The sequence below is a fragment of the Zerene cesonia genome, chromosome 6 (assembly GCF_012273895.1).
Source record: "Zerene cesonia ecotype Mississippi chromosome 6, Zerene_cesonia_1.1, whole genome shotgun sequence".
NCBI lineage: Eukaryota > Metazoa > Arthropoda > Insecta > Lepidoptera > Pieridae > Zerene > Zerene cesonia.
The window spans coordinates 2,449,071-2,467,095 of NC_052107.1; the positions used below are offsets into that span (position 1 = coordinate 2,449,071).

The following is an 18,025-nucleotide window of genomic DNA, read 5'->3' on the forward strand; positions in this document are numbered from 1 at the left end:
TAGACCAAATGAGACCACATGGCAGACAATAGCTTTCAAATAAAAGAGAATCATAAAAATCGGTTCACCAATTAAAAAGCTATTAGGTTACAAACTCAAAAAAGTCGAACTATTAACCTCGTTTTTTGTGGTCTCTTGAAAATATTTGCAACAGTTATGTTAAGTCGTCTCATGTATATTATTTTTTCTTACATATTGGTTATATATTAATTTATCAACGGTCATAACTATTCAAAAGAATATAAATAGCATAAGATACAGAGTGATGAAGCACACGGTAGGTACTTGAAATGTTTTTCACCCGGAACTTAGAATTTTTCTAAGGAAAAACTAGAAATCATTAAGGTGGAACCATAAAAGTTAACACAGGGACATGTTTTATTTACTCTCATTTGACAATATGGAAAGTTCAACACCAAGTCAAGTAGAGGGAAAAAAACAAAATACGTTTTTTTTTTTAACATAAAAAAATTCAATCGAAATTATCATTTAAAAAGTGTTATTAATAATTGAAAATTCCTTTATTTAGGTACGTACTTTTTCCATGTTTAAGAGTAAAACATAAGCTTTTTGAGTATCTTTGTGTACAAATCGGTTTCCCGAGTTATTTATTGGCCCGTATCTGTACAATTTATCAAGATAAGCTTAATCTGCCCGGAAGAGTGCGCCCAAGCTTTTAGGTCACATCCGATTTGCTATTAAGCCCGTGACCGTACGTCAATTTATCGCCAATTATTGTATATCACTTCAGACAAGCAGCTTTTGTTAATATACGTAAACTTTACATACACTGAAAACACCTTTACAGTATGAAAACTTTGAAAGTTAAAATACTTCAATAATATTAAACAGCAATTATTTGACAATATACAAAATAAATGTCATTGGCAAAAAATGAAGATTTTTCTTAATAAAATGACACAAAAAATTTCAACAGCAATCTAAGTCATACTAACTTAACGGAAGTTTTTATGGTATAACTAGCTGCACGCCCCGGCTCCATGCACATGGTGTGCGAATTTTATTATAATCGGTTAAGTGGTTTAGGAGTCCATTGAGGACAAACATTGTGACACGAGATTTATATATATTAAGATAAGATATAATGTTAGTGTTAAATACCGATTTTCGTTGGAACGCGTTATCCCCAATTTTTTTTCGCCACTGCAAATGCGCTGCCCTATCTTAATACCAACCGTATAAGGAAAGCATTGACGACTGGAAAGAAAGATGAAGGATCTTTCTTTACTCGAGGAGGAAGGAAGGGCAAGGTGAAGAAAAGGACATAGACCTACGACTTCCCCACTCACCGTGCGAGAAGTATGCCACTGTTCTTTCTTAATTGGAAGGATTGACGAAAGGAATAAACGAAAGAACAGGGAAGGGTATGGAAAAGGATACAAAAGTTTCAATAATTTGTCAATCCTTACTAAATATTAGTATGTGTAATATTTTAAAAAAGGTTAACGTAAAAATTTGTTAACCAAACACTTGTTATTGTCCAATATGATCACTTTATATAGAAAAAAATAATAGCAAAAAACATAAATAAAATAAAATTACGCAAATCACACTACCGAAGAAAAATAATGAAATAACGTATCGGTATCGGCTTACCTTAAAGCTATCAAAGCGAAAGCTTTTAACAAAGGCATGACTAGTACAACCCAGGATATGAGAAGGATAGCAATAGACTTGGGATCCTGATTCCCGGGAATCGAGATGTGATCCTGAGAAATATCGACACTTTTGTTCCCGAGGTACTAGGCACGCATGAAATGGTAAGGATATGTTATATGTTCCCGATGAATTTTTACTTTCCTTTTGAGTCTTCATAGTTCGTTAAGATCACCCGCCCTTATCTCGTAATATGTAATTAGGTACCTTCACAGTTGTTGTGTAGTGAACACAGTTGATTTATGCACTGCATTGCGACCTACTCTTAATTTTCTTTCTACTCTAATAGATCTAGATCGATAAGTACATTGTTTTAATACAATTTATTAATTAACGGTTTCGAAGAAATAGGTTAAGTTAAATCGAGAGTTTTATTCAATTTTTATTATTGAGGCTTTGACGTTTTTAATATCTATTATCTCATCTAACATCATAACGGAAGAATAATCATGCCACCAATCTTTAATGTCTCAGAGAGATCGTAAAACCCTAACGCATGCTATATGAGGTGCCGAAGGCGGCGCCCGCCACTCCCCTGACATTATCCATACCCCATAAAAATAAACTTCGACTAGGGTAGAATCACCAGCGAGGGTTCGTAAAGGCCACGCCGCACCCTATAAATCCAGTTTCTTCATTCCGCTGATGTCCTACTAACCCGTTTAATGGCTCGCCATTTTTTTTTACTTTTAATGGCGAATATTTGCAATGACTAGTAATTAAACCTTAAAATCTTCTATTTTTTTCAATTACCCAATACAACTAGTCTTTTGAGATACTTTATTAGTCCGTAATATATAGATTTTCTCTACATAATAAATAAGACACAACGTACTGCATATTAGTTAGTGCTTTCTCCAATTTTTAGGAATTATGTACTTAGTGAATTCTTAGAACAGACCAGTAGTGGCTCCCGCTTTAATATAAATAAATTACGAATAATGTTTTTAGTTCGAATAGTCGATTTCATTGCGAATATTGGATATAAACATTGTGATTCAGATCACAAAAAAAAATTATGTCAAATTTCAGATCTGAAAGCGACGACGTGATATCACGAAATACTTTTTTTACAGTGTACACAATATACTTTAAAAAATGACTGCGTATATTTTCATGCGTTAAACAAACCATTCAAAAATGAAAATTAAACCTCTCGGAATCACTTTTCATTTGAAAGTATTTGGAAACTTAAAATTTCTTATTTATTTTTGTTGCTATTTTGCATAACTGAATAGAATTAAATTAAATTAAACGATACATTTCTTTCTCTTATATAGCAAAGGGAATAGGGAATCTGTACAAAGGAAAGTAGGATAGGACGATGATATGTAAGGTATGAATTGAATCATAAGAGTTAGGCAAAATTAATACATAATATTTGTATACATAAACTTAATATGTAGATAAAATGCTAAATATAAAACGAAGTATATTATATTATAACGATAAATAAGTAGGATAAATACGAGTAGATAGACAAAGGATTTACATCGAATGAGTTCTATAAATGTAGGATGATTTTAGCTAGCTTATTTATAGGTCAATGTGTCATAATTTGGCAAAAGGGTCACGTCAATCGACACATTTCGTGACCAACGCAATAAAAGGCCAGCTCGTCTTCATGTCAGGTATCATATGACCATCTAAAAGTTTAGGTTGCTTAATGATAATTATACTAATGCATTTTTATGTTACCTAGGACTAATTATTAATAGCGTTTATTATAATATCATGTTATTTTATCCAACGCATGACTTTAACCAAATCTAATATGTTACTGGTTATATAATATTATAATAAAGACACAAATTCGCCTCTATATTATAAATTCTATGTCCTACACCAATCAACCAGTTATTTCCCCCACGCTCATGTTTTGTATGCATTGTGTGAGCAGTATAGCAATACCGCAGTTGAAGGAGAATGCACTCATCGGGTCGATGCACTTCACAGTGACTACACCACCGCGTCTATCTGAACGCCTGGTGCATTGGCCGCCGCGCTCAACCCGTTACGATGCCCACTTGGCAACGCACGGACAGACCGACAAAGATAAATTAACTGGCCACTTGATCCGTTAAGTTTTATACCAATATTTATGTGACATTGCATAATAGTAATTATTTAATCTATCCCCTATCTTTAAAATATTTTTACTTTATTTGTTCAATTTGCTTTTAATAAAAAATTTTAAATAAGTAAAAGTAAAACAAAGTAAACCTTAATCAAAATCAATTCAGGATATGTGAATATGTAATCTGAAAACAAAAAGTATTATATACTCCACAAATAATAAATTTAGTATTAATATGAATTATCAAATCAGTCTAATAAATTATATTATGTTTCTGTAAGAAAACCTTTCTCCTTCAATTTGTCAGCTATTGTTATTGTTTGCAGCACATGACTATCGCTTTTCTAGAATGAAGTAATCTCTACACGAAGGCACAGATAACATAACGAATCCTACGAAGGGATGCTTACTGCCATACCAAAATAGACCGCTATTCTTTTTTTTCGAACTCTGAGGCACACTGCGATCCTAGTGAGATAAATTCAGCAAATTTCAACCCTTTCTGAACTTCGAGTTTTCAAATCCTTGAAGCAAGAAAAACAAAATCCATAGAGTTTAATTTCATGATTACCCAGCTACAACATGTTACAATTTAATAGTAACTAACGTAGCTTAAAATATAACATGTAGCATTAATTGTTAATAAAGTGTGATAAACTGATCGAACATACATTTTTTATCAAATTCAAAACATTTTTAATGTTTTGACGTTTTGACGTGACAACGTCTTAAATTAGGTTGCGGCTCGGAGTCACTCATGAAAAAGTGTAACGCCCGGTAACGTTACGATGAGTCACCGAACTATGATCGGTCCGCCGCGCGCGCAGCACTAGAGAATTAGGCGCATTGAATCGGCGCGTGCTTGTGTCTCTCTCTGTCTCTGTCTTTTTAATAAACAAAATATATTTTCTATAGTTAAAATTTGTGCAATTCTTATTTTCATTCAATTCCTTGTTCCTATTGTGCAATTTAATAATATTCATATCAATAAATATTCTACCGAGAAAAAGACGTTGTCACGTAAAATCTTCGCCCGTAAAACCGATTTTACAGGCGACCATTTTTTATAACAATTTTTATCACTCAAGATGTTCTATAATATCATATAACCCTAGTCACAAAGGAGCGATTGTTCAGAAAGGGTGTGAAATTTGATAAAGTACCTTTTTGATACCAACCTACCTGCTTTCTAAAACCCCTCCCAGCTCTTAAAAGGCTCCTTGAATATATGTTTTCCTGATACTTCTTCGATCTAATTACGCATATCATTATGTCCTTTTTACCTTGTTTTTTTTTTGTTTATTCGCCCTTTCTATATGGATAAGGTAGAAAAAAGTTTAGTCATTCATAGATTGCATACATTTTAGTTTTTTTTTTCGAAAAATTTGATAATGAAAGGCTTACGGCCAATAAATACTCTCATAATAAATAATCAATGTTTTTTATAACTTGCGTTCTAAAATTATTACAAAATCATTGCATTTTTTATATATAACTTTTGGCACAGACTCAAATCATTATCACTCACTGTCTGTTGTGACTTGAGCGCAGGCGTGAAAGCAGTATCTGTAGGTATATTTAGGCCGTCAAACATACACCTATAGCTATATATGGACGTTGCTGTTTCACCTGAACCCGAACCAATACGCCATTCCCAAACAACTTTGAACCTATTGGAGAGTATTGATTTCTGGTCAAATCAGCTCCTCGACAATCATGTAGTCTTGGTATTTTCCGAACAGTTTGACGTTATCGGAAATCACCGATACTTCCCAATTGACGTCATTATTATTTATTTAGTACGGAGGGATGTTGAAAATATCGACAAATTGAAATTAAATATTATTTTATCTTTTTCTCGATAAAACTAACATTCAATGGTTGATTTATTGTGCTGTGTGTTACAAAAATCGTGTTAGATTGATTAATTATGTAAAAGACAATTATTGCAAAGCGCATTTTAAAATAGTAACAACTATAGTAATAAATAGGTTGTTTAAAAATAGCAAATAATTTGTACACAACAAAATATTATCATTATATATTAGATACATTTTATTTAGCACAATATATAATTAATTGTTAATTAAAATATCAAAAATGATTCCAATAAAAAAATCGATTCCATTTTTTCATTCGATTACGAGCAACCACAAACATCGAATCACACTGGGATCTCAGAAGTATCAGGAGACAGCTCGTACACATTTAAAGTCATGCAATACCTGTATATAGAAATTTTTCCGTACTCTTCAGATAACGAAGATTTAAAGATTTATATATCTAGCCTTTTATTGTTTTTATGCATGAAATAAAATAAGATAATATATAATAAAGCAATTAAAATGACTTCATATTCCTTAAAATTGCATCTCTCTGTATAAGTACAGATTACTAAATAATGCGTAAGTGTGTAGTTGCTATGTAATACGTATGAGTTATTATTGATCGGTAAAACAATATTTTTAGTTTACATATTTAATTGCATTTTTCAGTATACCATGGTCTTACGAATCATTTTATATTTAGACTCTACAAGATAGCAAGCAAATTATTTTTAACTACGTAGAGCGCGGATAGCAAACAAATTATTTTTAACTACGTAGAGCTCTCAGTTGAAAATAATTTGATTCGATTAAATAAATTACCCATAATATTTTTATTTCATATATAAACATAAAAAAGTCATAATTTATAAAAGTTACAAATAAGCAAAACTTGAGGATTTATTTAAAACATTGATTTGTTTTTGAATGCTGATTCATATTTACAATACCAAATTTATTACCTGTTAAGTCCTGTACTACCTCATAGATATTTTTTATTAATTATTTATTTTGCAGTGTGACATTTTTCGACTTTCATCAACTTTTTATTTTAACAAAAACACCTATTGAAAAACCTGAATTTCATTTTATGTTTTTAGGTATTTACCTATTCAGTACTTTTTATCACTTAATTTTTAAATATGTTTAATTCTTTTTTTTTATCCCTCGGTTACATTGTATAAAAGGAAAGCTACCCTAAAAATTATGGTTTTCAAATAAAATGGAACCTTTAAGTTGAATTTAATATTTGTCTAACACCGTATGAAGTTTTGTCAAAATCAGCCCCGTGATTTTTACGTGACTGACGCATATTTATGTAAACAATCAGAAATACAGAAAAAATATAAACTGTTGTTTTGGTCCATAAAACCTACATATTGCAAATAAAACACATTTATTGTACACCAGTTATGTGGTTTATATTTTATTATATTATGTGTTCATAATTTTATTTATAAATTAATACAATAAATAAATACATATGAATTTCTTCAATGAGCGCCAGTTTCAATATAGTCCGTAGGTAGAGAAGGGCGACGGCATTGCGTATAATCTTGCGTAAGGTTCCTTCGCACGATTGGTCGATGTCGCCACGCCCATTGCGTAGCTAAACCTTGAAAGTCTTCGAGCCCTTTGACGGCCCTTCGCAATCTCTTAATACATTCTGTATTCCTAGTAACTTGTGTTTTATTATAAATAATTTAAAAGGGCTTTCGCCACATTAAACAAACAACAAACCCTTCATTGATTGGTCTTTACTTTTTTACTCAATTATTAACATTCCATGGCAACACACTATTGGACGGACACAAAACAATCACATTTTATAATGAGACATTGTTGGATATACCAAAACAAAAAAAAAACTGTTAAATACGCATTGGTAATTAAAACAAAATTGTGAAGGGCCAAGACGATGGTCGATGAGGCAAGGAAAGGTGTAAATTGGAAGGGATCTTCTTAAATAACAAAATAATGGGCATGTCACTCCCAATGACTTTGTATACCAGGAGAACATAAGTATTAAGGGGTTTCTAAGAAAGGGCGTTTTGAAAGATGTTTTGACTTGGTGTTACCGTGTTGGTCAGCAATATTGAATAAAAAAAGTTTCCCACTGTGAGAATAGGTTTACGTTAATCACTTTTTGAAGAAAACTCTATGAGACCTTTAACCAAATAAAGGATGACTAATTAATTTATATTATTAGATATAGATATTATAGAGTAAGTAATTAAGAGGTATGTATAATATTGAAACTGGCTAATTAAGTTTCCAAATGCTTACATTTTCTCGTCATACATTAGAAATACATCAAAAACATCTCAAATATACTTTCTCACAAAAAAAATGGAGAGGCATGATATATAAACGGTTTCACTGGCATCGCTATTAATATTTCTTATAGTTTCGGGCAGAACTTTATAATGAACAGAAGAATTTCTAACATTAAGTAACTTCATTTTCTTTACTATCCCATAATCTATGCGTTTTTTAAGCACACTTTATTGAGAAACAATGTAATTATAGGTTTCGACTTTGACATTCTTTATTTTTTGCATTGTGTTATTTAATTTAAAACGTAATTTTATCCATATAAAAAATAGAAAGTTTGTCGATTTAAGTTGAAACTTTCCAACCCCTTTTAAAAGCACATCTTTTGTTATCTCTTGGAAAAAATAATCATAGAACTTTCATAAACTCTTTCTGTCTCCCTCTCTCTGAGTTCTTGTGCCAAACCTGTGTACAAAGATGGCCTCACTTGAATCTCATGGATCAGGGTAACATAAATATTAAATAGTCTTCAGGAATGTTCTCGAATTCCAGCTTATATTGAAATACTTGTAATAAAATATGCATTTCATTGTGTTATCCTGTAATGGTTTAAAATTTAAAAATGTATGAACACAAAGAAGTGATGAGTACAGTACGTGTATGAAACATAATTTTCGTTTTAATTATTGTTTATTGTATTATAGTCACACACCGAGTACACCTTAATATTGTACGAAAATCTAAAAAGCGCTCATAGCGTATGCTATTTTTTAAGTTCAATAATGAAATAAGTTGACATATTATAATATTGCTCAGAAAGGAAGCGCGCACACACACATGTATACTTCAAAGCTACTGGCAAACACAAACGCAACATTACGAACTCCACCCTTATTAACCTTGAGGGGCGGAGGGTTATACACACGAGCTCCACATATGTGACGGTTTTACTCTACGTCGCTCATGTTACCCTGGTATATGTAGCCCACATGTTAACCCTTTCGGACACGTGGCTACACACATCCAACCTGTCCTCCATATTGATGTTCCACTCTCTATTTTTATAATAAAATCCAATCTCGTCAAAATAAATGGATCGAACACAGTTTGAATAATTTCTATTGTTCTTACTTATTAATAATTTCTGAACAATTTTTTCTTGACTACACAAACATTTAATCAAATAAGTAAGTAAATAAAACTTTATCTAAGATGGTCGGTATAAATAAATATTATTCGCGATTCACGTTATGCAATAACGCGTCTACAACATCCATTGCACTAGAGTTGCAGCGCTAAAAGGAGCGCAACTTGTCCTACATTTGACTATCAAGTTCAACAGCTCTACATTTTCTCACTCTTTTCCTCATATTCAATAAATGTAATGCTGTCTTCTTTGGATAGCGGAGAATTGAGCGAGAAGCTTAACTCTGCGTCGACATGTTTTGTTTCATTTATTTTCCTGTTTCATGGCAAAAGTAAGACTCAATTACGACAATATAAATTGTAACAAACAAACACTTAAATAATTATTAAGATATGAATATAATAGTAAATCCACATTCTTTAAATTTAATGAAGTACGTAAATTACGAAGCAGTCACCTAACTTTACATAATATACAATGTACAATGTATATGCACATAATACGAACGAATTATTAAATACGTTCTGTTTATGCGGCTCTAATAAAACGCATTGGGGATCAGCCTACGCAATTGAATTTCTGTATTTTAAAACAATCAATTTTTCCATAATTTTAAGTGAAAAAGTTGAGTTAACAAACAACTTAAGGTATTAATTAATAAATAAATACCCTTTCCAAGACACCCACAGGCACTCTACAACATAAAAGGCTAGTAAAATTATATCATGAATATTGTCGTTCATCAATGATTTCAATAATCATTCATACACATACATACACATACTCTTTACTACTTACCAAGGAAACATTAACAAAATTTTATTGTGTATTATTTAATTTTACTAGGATAGTATGAGTTTGGAAATTTTATGAACCATTTGTAAAATACCTTCTCATATGCATTAGAAACCTATTACATAGTTTGTGAATCATCCACCTCTACGAATCTAAGTGCGCCTAGTACTTGAAATATATTTCGCAAACTATGTTTTGGAACTGCTAGCAGCAAGTTTTTGTTCAATAAATATTCTTTACATATAATTAATTAATTTCGAAATTTGATATAACGTTAATTTGAGGAGTAGTTGTATAGAGAGATTAGAAGCGTGGGTACCAAAATCTATTCCACTGCAATTTTTGTATGGGATTTTATTTACAAATTGCTCTACTGAATAATACATGTTGCCATGAGACGACACCGTGGCATGTAACCGATAATTGTTTAGAAATAAATGTATCTTTAGCGGGCATCTGAACTAGTGATACGCCTGATGAAAAACGATCACCCGCTTTTTTGAGGGGTTGATAAGGAAAGGAATAACGACTGGATAGATGGGATGAACTTGGAAGTTTAGTCATGCCCATATTATTTTGTTTATGCCTAATGCCGCGAACGTAGTACGTAGAAAGGTGGGCCGCGAACAGGCCAGGGCATCCCGCATGGAATTCACAAATAAAATGCTTCTGTTATATTCTTTTTAAAATCGGGAAAATATGGAGACAGGAATAGAAGAGTATAGATTTATTTAATATGAATTATTTTAATAGAACCAGAAAATATTGAACGCACAGTTTAACGTAGCCATCGAGGTTAGGCAACCGAAATCGATTTTTTTCAATCACAAGTAAAATATAAAAACGCAAAAAGACAATAATGTATTTATTATATTCATTATTTCATTGGACTTGAATTTTTTTTAACGTATTGCTTATCGTACAGTAAATTATTTTTAATTAAAAAAATATGCCGATATTATATATTTCAATACTAATATATAAAAAGTTGAAGAATTTGTTTGTTTACTTCTCCAAATTAAATAATGCTCTTCAGCTTTATATTATTAGCGTATTGTAAGTCCAGTCAGTAAAGATAATTTAGGTTATGTTAAGATATGTATATGCAAAAATAAAATATAGAATTTAATGATCTTGTAACTCTTCATTACAAAACTGGTGTTCAGACTGTATTTGTATTAAATACTTTGAGTTTGACCTTTGACTGTACTTTCTATTTAAAAAATTGCACAACCACGTACGTAGTTGTACTGTTACGTATCCTTTTAAAGCCCTTTCTATTCTATGTTATCCTGGTACAAAAGTGACGTCATTTAGCGCCGTTCTCGTCCTGCTCCACTTTTCCATATCGACATGAATGAATGCGTAATTTTTACTTACAGTTTTATTATGAAAGCATATTAATAAATAAGCCCCATCCACATTTTCACTTCAATTTTTTTTTGGCAAATGAATCATAACTATTTATTTCATTTTCAAGTTTCTTAACATAATTTTTATGTATTTTACTTTAAATTTACAGATCATGTTATCCAAGATGTGGATAGTAAATAGAGACGGCAGGCATCCTTACAGGGTTTTTTTTTTCCCACAAACTTTTTATCTCTTTCGATTGAGGGTAAAGTATACAGTAAACAAGAGTCACGATGATACGTTTTAAAATAGTCCTCACTTAGCTATGTTAAAGTCTGTTCTCATACAGCAAGTACTGCGAACATTAAATTTTCAACCGATTGTATTGTATGTTCCCCCGCCTTGACCGTTAGTGGCTATCCCTCGCCGTATTGTCTGGTACTGTTCTCTCAAAACTTTTATCTCCACGCGACCCATATACCCCTGGTACAAAAAGGGAGCAAACCATTGTTCTCACGCACACGCACTTTTTTATTATCTGTTATCATTGAAGGTCCGTCCCGTCCGGCATCAATTTGACGCTAACTTTCCCTTCGGTTAAGATAAAATGAAAGTTCACTCTCAAAACATAAGGTTCTTTTTTGCTATAACTTAAGGAGTAATTTTCACTACAATAAATTGATTCACACTCCAGAATTATACCATAAGTGATTTTTAAGCAGAACTTTAAACAAAAAATAATTGCATTAAGATTTAAGTTATTTCTTTACTTTCTATTTTATTTAATTTGGTTTTGAATGAATATTCCATGTGAACAATTTCTCCTATGATTGAAAGTTATGGTAACAGTAGGTTTCACAATTATAAGAGACTCACAATATATTTCAATAAATTAACAGCAAACACGGGGCTATATATGTATAATTCTATGCTAGGCCTAGCTAGGTTAATTTAACTGGATTGAAATGACTGTTTAATTCTCAATAAATCTTTGTAATTTAAATAAGAGAATAAATAATAGAAATTATAGACTAAGGCGTGTATTTTTTGTATATCTATTATCCATCAAGATTGTAGTTTATAGTAAGTATAAGTCTCCGAGTACTTAGGTATTTTTATATATTATGACGTAGTATCGCAATGCAAGTTGCAAGTTGCAACGCAACGATGTGAATGCCCGGCGCAAGGGTGCAACGCACTTCTGAGTGATGTCCTTGAGCCGATCCTTTCGCAGGATGACGACACGCACAAACCTCTTACAGTAATGTGCTACCCTGGTAGCCACAGGATATTTTGTCCCTTTGGGAATGCGTCTACACGTCCTAAGGGAAGGTCTTGGACGGAAAAAAGGACCTTTCATTGGACTTTTTATCTATTTTATCTTGTGTTCACAATATTAACCTTACTTGTTCAACAGTGCAGTGCTATTATTATAACTAAAAAATGAATCATTTTTTTTATAAAATAAAACGTTTTTAACAAAGAGATAGCGAGCGATACATGTAAAAATGTACGAGATGGATAGATAGATAGATATAGATAGATGGTCTCATGAATAAATATCAGTTTTAATTTCCTTTCTCAGTTTTATCTAATTAGCTCTATAAATGTGAAAACCTTCGGGAGTCAGTTACTATTATTATCGTCATAAATGTGTTGTTTTTGTTTTGATAACGCATATCTATGAAAGGGAAAGGGATTGAGTGTTAAAATAACCGCCTCGTCAGTCCTGTATTCCTATTGTTTGTTGACGTCATCTCAATAGAATCTACATCCCTTGGGTACCTCCTAAGCTCGGGTTGGTTAGAACTAGGCCCAGTAAATAAATACGCTCTATTCCTGAATAATGAACACCACTCATATAAGATGTACTTATTACTATTATCGTTAGGTCTGTTTTTCAATGACCAAAAACAAACAATTTCATGATATTTATCTGTCTACAAGTGTGATTTTATATTTATAAATATTATACCTAAATTATTTTATTTATTTTAATCTCTAAGGCCACCTTTAATATTTTACCTTTGGCCACATCCCTATATTGACATGTGTGAGTGAAGGACGTCATTGTGTGCGAGTTTATATAGTCTTTTGAAGTCCGTAGCGCGACGGAGAGAACGCGCACCCTCTGTTTTCCCTGTCCCACTTTAGAGCTTTCCAAGAGCTTTTAAGCTTTTGCCGCTCCTATATTACTCTGTTATCCTGGTACGTTCCCGCGCCGCTAGCTCTGCTGTCGCTAGCCGCTTTCTCCTTCTCATGGATATTTTTTACGCGTTCTCCGCGACAGAGATAAAAGGATAGCTGTCGCATTCTATCACATGTCGATCCATAACCCTAAAGAAAACCGTATTTTGTTATATTAGTTTGAAAGATGCAATGTGTAGATGGATGCATCGTATTAGACACATTGTAAGGATTGTTACACATTATATTAAGACATTAGAAAATTTGATAAATTTTTTTTATTATCTTGTACTTTATAATTGCGACACAATAAAACGTAGTATTAAAAATATATAAATAAATGAGATTCAATGTTACAAAGCGATATGGTTCTTGTTAGCAATTATTTGTAACATGATTTAATGGTGGTATAGAATTAAAAATTCTAGGGGAATTCTAAGGCAAATAAATGCATACTCCTCACCTTGCAGACTTAATTTTTTTTAATTTAATTGATTCTTTTTTCTTGTAATTGGGTAATCAATTAAACCTATTTATTACTTTTATAATACATTTCCCCTTTTTGCAAACAATTTGAATTCTAATTCATTATGGTTCAGTGGAACACGAATCATTTGTGATTAGTTGATATCCACTGAACGGATAGGTGGCGTCCTAGATTGGAAATCGAATCATGGATTAATAAAAGAAAGAATCGGTTTGGTAGAATTCAGAAGGCATTTTATTCAAAGGTTAATACGGTTTGACCGTTAGGCACAGCTTATTAGATAATTGCGACGCCTAAGGTCTTACAACATTTGTTCCAGAATGCAACGGCGTGCGCATGTCCTACATACCATCCACAACTGCAGTGACTACTACTCAGATGGCACAGATCTCGACATCTCCACTCCTGCAGGAGCTAACTCCGGCTTCAGCGGTATGCGCAGAAGCAACAAGCCATACCACACCGTTGGGTAGATTGCGGAATGCTATGAGAAACACGAGCTATACACAATCAAACAATTTCTTTGATGCGTTTCTTATATTTTACAGTGATGAACATTTGGTAAGTAATTTGTCTTATATTATGTTTACATAACATAATATAAGGATTACGATTGTTGCTAGTTAACGTGAGCGTTAGTTTCCCAAGTTTGGTCTCTTTTTTCTGTGCAACGGTATAAAGAAAGGCTTTATAACAACTTACTGACCAGTATTATTGCAAATTTTGCAAAACGCACCTACTCTATTCCAAGGGACAGGGCGCAGATATAGCAATGAAATTAAATAATGAACGGTTTAAACATTATTTACAACTGTTATTCATTCTCCTACGATAATATTCCCAGAGTGAAGAACCATCAGCGGACGAGCGTCGTCTGGAGTACATAACCGGTTGGGACGGACCCGGCACAGCAGCTGTGATAGCTGATGGTGGCGCTGCGCTGTGGGTGCCGTCAGCCTACTTGCGACGCGCCAGGATGACGCTCTCGTGTGCCTGGCTGGTGCTCGATGGAGACGATCCTAGTCAGCCTACGATTTCTGAATGGATCGCTGTATGTATTATTACTCAACTGTACTTTTTCATAATTTTACTTCAACTGCAGTTAATATAATCAAACCTTCAATCTGCATTCATCACAGAAGCTGTTGGTTGTAGATAAAAATATCAAATAAATATATGAATATGCAAAATTTATTTTATACAATTTTAATATTTGTGATAAGGTAAAGTGATAAGGCCGCCTCGTTATACATTATCTTTGAATATTGTTTATACTTTCTTTTTTCTTCTTCTTTCTATAATGTGTAATAAAAGTGTTAAGATAAAATAAATAAATTAAAAATATTTGATTAAAAGCTGATAGTACCGAAGACAATCAACATCTTTTGTTTGTAATTTGACCTCTGACTTTGTGATTGTGACTCTAACGTGATTTTTTGAAAAAGCTGTATGAACGCTAAAATATGGCTATATACATATATTAACGAAAATTCAACTTATTATCTCTCAATTGTCATACTGATTGAGTGATCGGACTGCAAATAAAGAAGAAACAAGTTATTGTTATTATGCACATGTATTACTAATGGAATTACATTACTTCTGGTATAATATTCTATTTCGTTTTATTCCCGGCGTGGTCAAGGAACGGCCAGGGCGTAGCGGCCGCGTGGGTGCTGATGCTCGCCTCACCTCCATTGGTGAATGGCAAATGCTCCTGTCTAGCTTGCAGCGTGAAAACCTGCAGCTGATTGCCCAGACAACGTTGCTTGACCAGCTGTGGAACGAAGAGACGGACCCTGAGAGAAAACGACCTGAGTTCACGAGGGTAGTCGCTATGTCTCATAATCCAGAGTACGTAGGTAAGTAATAAGTAATTTAGTTTGTTTCACTATTTGTATTAAAATTAATGTATTTTGAAGAAAGGTGGTCCTAAATCTTATAATTAAGAAAACTTGTAGCTGATTTCAAAACCCCAATTACACATAAATTACTATAAGTGTACCCTTTTGGCTGGAGATATGTTTGTTGCTAACAAGTGACAATCAAACACATCTCCCAATTTTGCTTTATGGGTATACAAATTTCAATGATAATCAAAATATTATACAATGTACTTAGTATTTAAGTTTAACTACGGTAACTTTCGTCGTTACAGCTTTTAGGACGTCCACTATTGGACATGGGCTTCCCCCAATTAACTTTATAATATATATTAATTATGCACGCAGTCGCATTGGTCATGGCAAGTGGTGTTTTTAAATAAATATTTTATATATAATTTTTTAAATAAATGAACTCTCTCTTATTATTAAATTATTTCGAATACATTGAATGAATATTAACAGGTATGTCCTGGCAAGAAAAGGTAGCAGCTGTGCGCGCTGAACTCCGTCCGGCTGGTGCGGATGCCATGATTGTAACTGCGTTGGATGAGGTAGCCTGGCTCCTCAACATTCGCGGCAAGGACTTGCCCTATGCGCCGCTGTTGAAAGCATTCGTTATTGTCAGTAATAAAGATGTAAGGATGTACGTGCCACCTGGGAAGCTGATGATGCCGGAACGGGATTCGTTGGCGGCGTACAACTGCCATCCCAATGTTAATAATTGTACAAGGTATTTGCAAATGGTTCAGTCGATATATACATTACAAGAATAATCGAAAACTATCGAAATGGTAATTATAACGATTTACTCGATGTAATTGATTTTTTCAAATCCCCGAGAACTATCCGTAAGAGCTAATCAGTGAGTACAGTATATACCTTAAGATGACGAAATAACCTATTTAGGATCAATTTTGAATCTTTGTAAATTTATATTATTTTTTCATAAATAGGTATATGGTAGTAGTCAGGTACGCTGGGTTTACTTTGCTTTTAAATAATATTTTTCTGACAGAATAAATGACTACGGCATGGTCTACTCAGACCTCCGCCGCGCGCCTGATACCAAGATCCTCATACCAACCGGAGGCACCTTCCAACGAGGAGCTTCAGCGGCCATCATGCAAGCAATACCGCAATCCAAGAGAATCTTCCAACCCTCGCCCATCATATACTTGAAAGCTCAGAAGAACCCTGCCGAAATACAAGGCATGAAAAAGGCGCATTTGCGGGACGCAGTTGCTATGTGCACCGTGCTGAATTATCTTGAAAAGAAGGTAAATAAATGAACATAGTTTATTATTTTATTTTATTTATTCATAGTTTATTATTAAATTTTACATTATTTTCTAAATCTTGTATGTACTCGAGGAATGATATTTGAAGTTATTATAAAAAGCATACACACGAAGAAAATATCAGTGTTATTAGAATGAAAGAGGAAAGAAGAAAGAGAAATCATTTATTTGGAGACAATGTGACACGAAACACAAAAACATATTAATTTTCAATTTTTTTCTATCTTGGAGTAGACCTATTTAAATTTGTCATAGATACGAACAAAATCTTTAATTACAACTTTCTATTGTTGAAGGGAAAGTCGTTGCTATATGAGGCGATAGTGGCCGAAAAAATAGACGCGACCCGAGCGACACAAGCAGGATTCAGGGGTTTGTCGATGCGAACACGAGTTGCATTTGGCCCGAATTCAGCTGAGCCGGAGTATACCGCCACGAATGCTACTAACAGACGCATATTTACAAACTCTACACTTATTATACAGTCCGGTGGACAGTATGAAGGTATGTTAATTCTTCCATTGAAATAATTTTAACAGAGGTTTCTCAAAAAACAAAGGAGGTTCTCAAGTGTATTGTTGTTTAGTCATAGTCCATTCTGTGTTGTATCTAATAAGCTGTCATTATCAGAGGGCACAACAGTAGTAACCCGCACGTTGCACTACGGAGTGCCATCGACCCAAGAGCGGCGTGCGTACACCACAGTACTCCGCTCGCTCGCGGCGCTATCCCTCCTGCAGGCGCCGGGCACGCTGCCCGCGGCCCACGCGGACCCCGCCGCGAGGGCCCCGCTGTGGGCTCACCGCCAGGACTACTTGCTGCCCACTGGACATGGGGTCGGAGCTGCTCTTAATCGACGAGAAGGTATCAGTTGAATACAATTTACAGTATGTCGTGAATGTAGTAGCTACTAAGTTCTTGATTATCTAGAATATATATATATACTAGCTGACCCGGCAAACGCTGTTCTGCCTAACTCTTATCATTTAGGGGGATGAAAAATAGATGTTGGCCGATT

At 33.6% G+C, this 18,025-nt stretch overlaps 1 protein-coding gene across 1 annotated transcript in view; it reads left to right on the plus strand.

The window, feature by feature from the left end:
• Window positions 1–14,154: 14,154 nt before the first annotated feature.
• LOC119840465 (xaa-Pro aminopeptidase 1-like) overlaps window positions 14,155–18,025 on the plus strand; it is a 6,703-nt gene continuing 2,832 nt past the window's right edge. Inside the window, exons 1-7 of the mRNA XM_038367094.1 lie at window positions 14,155–14,384; window positions 14,668–14,874; window positions 15,469–15,685; window positions 16,172–16,439; window positions 16,725–16,986; window positions 17,304–17,511; window positions 17,638–17,871. Of these exons, the coding sequence (XP_038223022.1) occupies window positions 14,160–14,384; window positions 14,668–14,874; window positions 15,469–15,685; window positions 16,172–16,439; window positions 16,725–16,986; window positions 17,304–17,511; window positions 17,638–17,871 (1,621 nt within the window). The 5' untranslated portion in view covers window positions 14,155–14,159. The remainder of the gene's footprint in view (window positions 14,385–14,667; window positions 14,875–15,468; window positions 15,686–16,171; window positions 16,440–16,724; window positions 16,987–17,303; window positions 17,512–17,637; window positions 17,872–18,025) is intronic.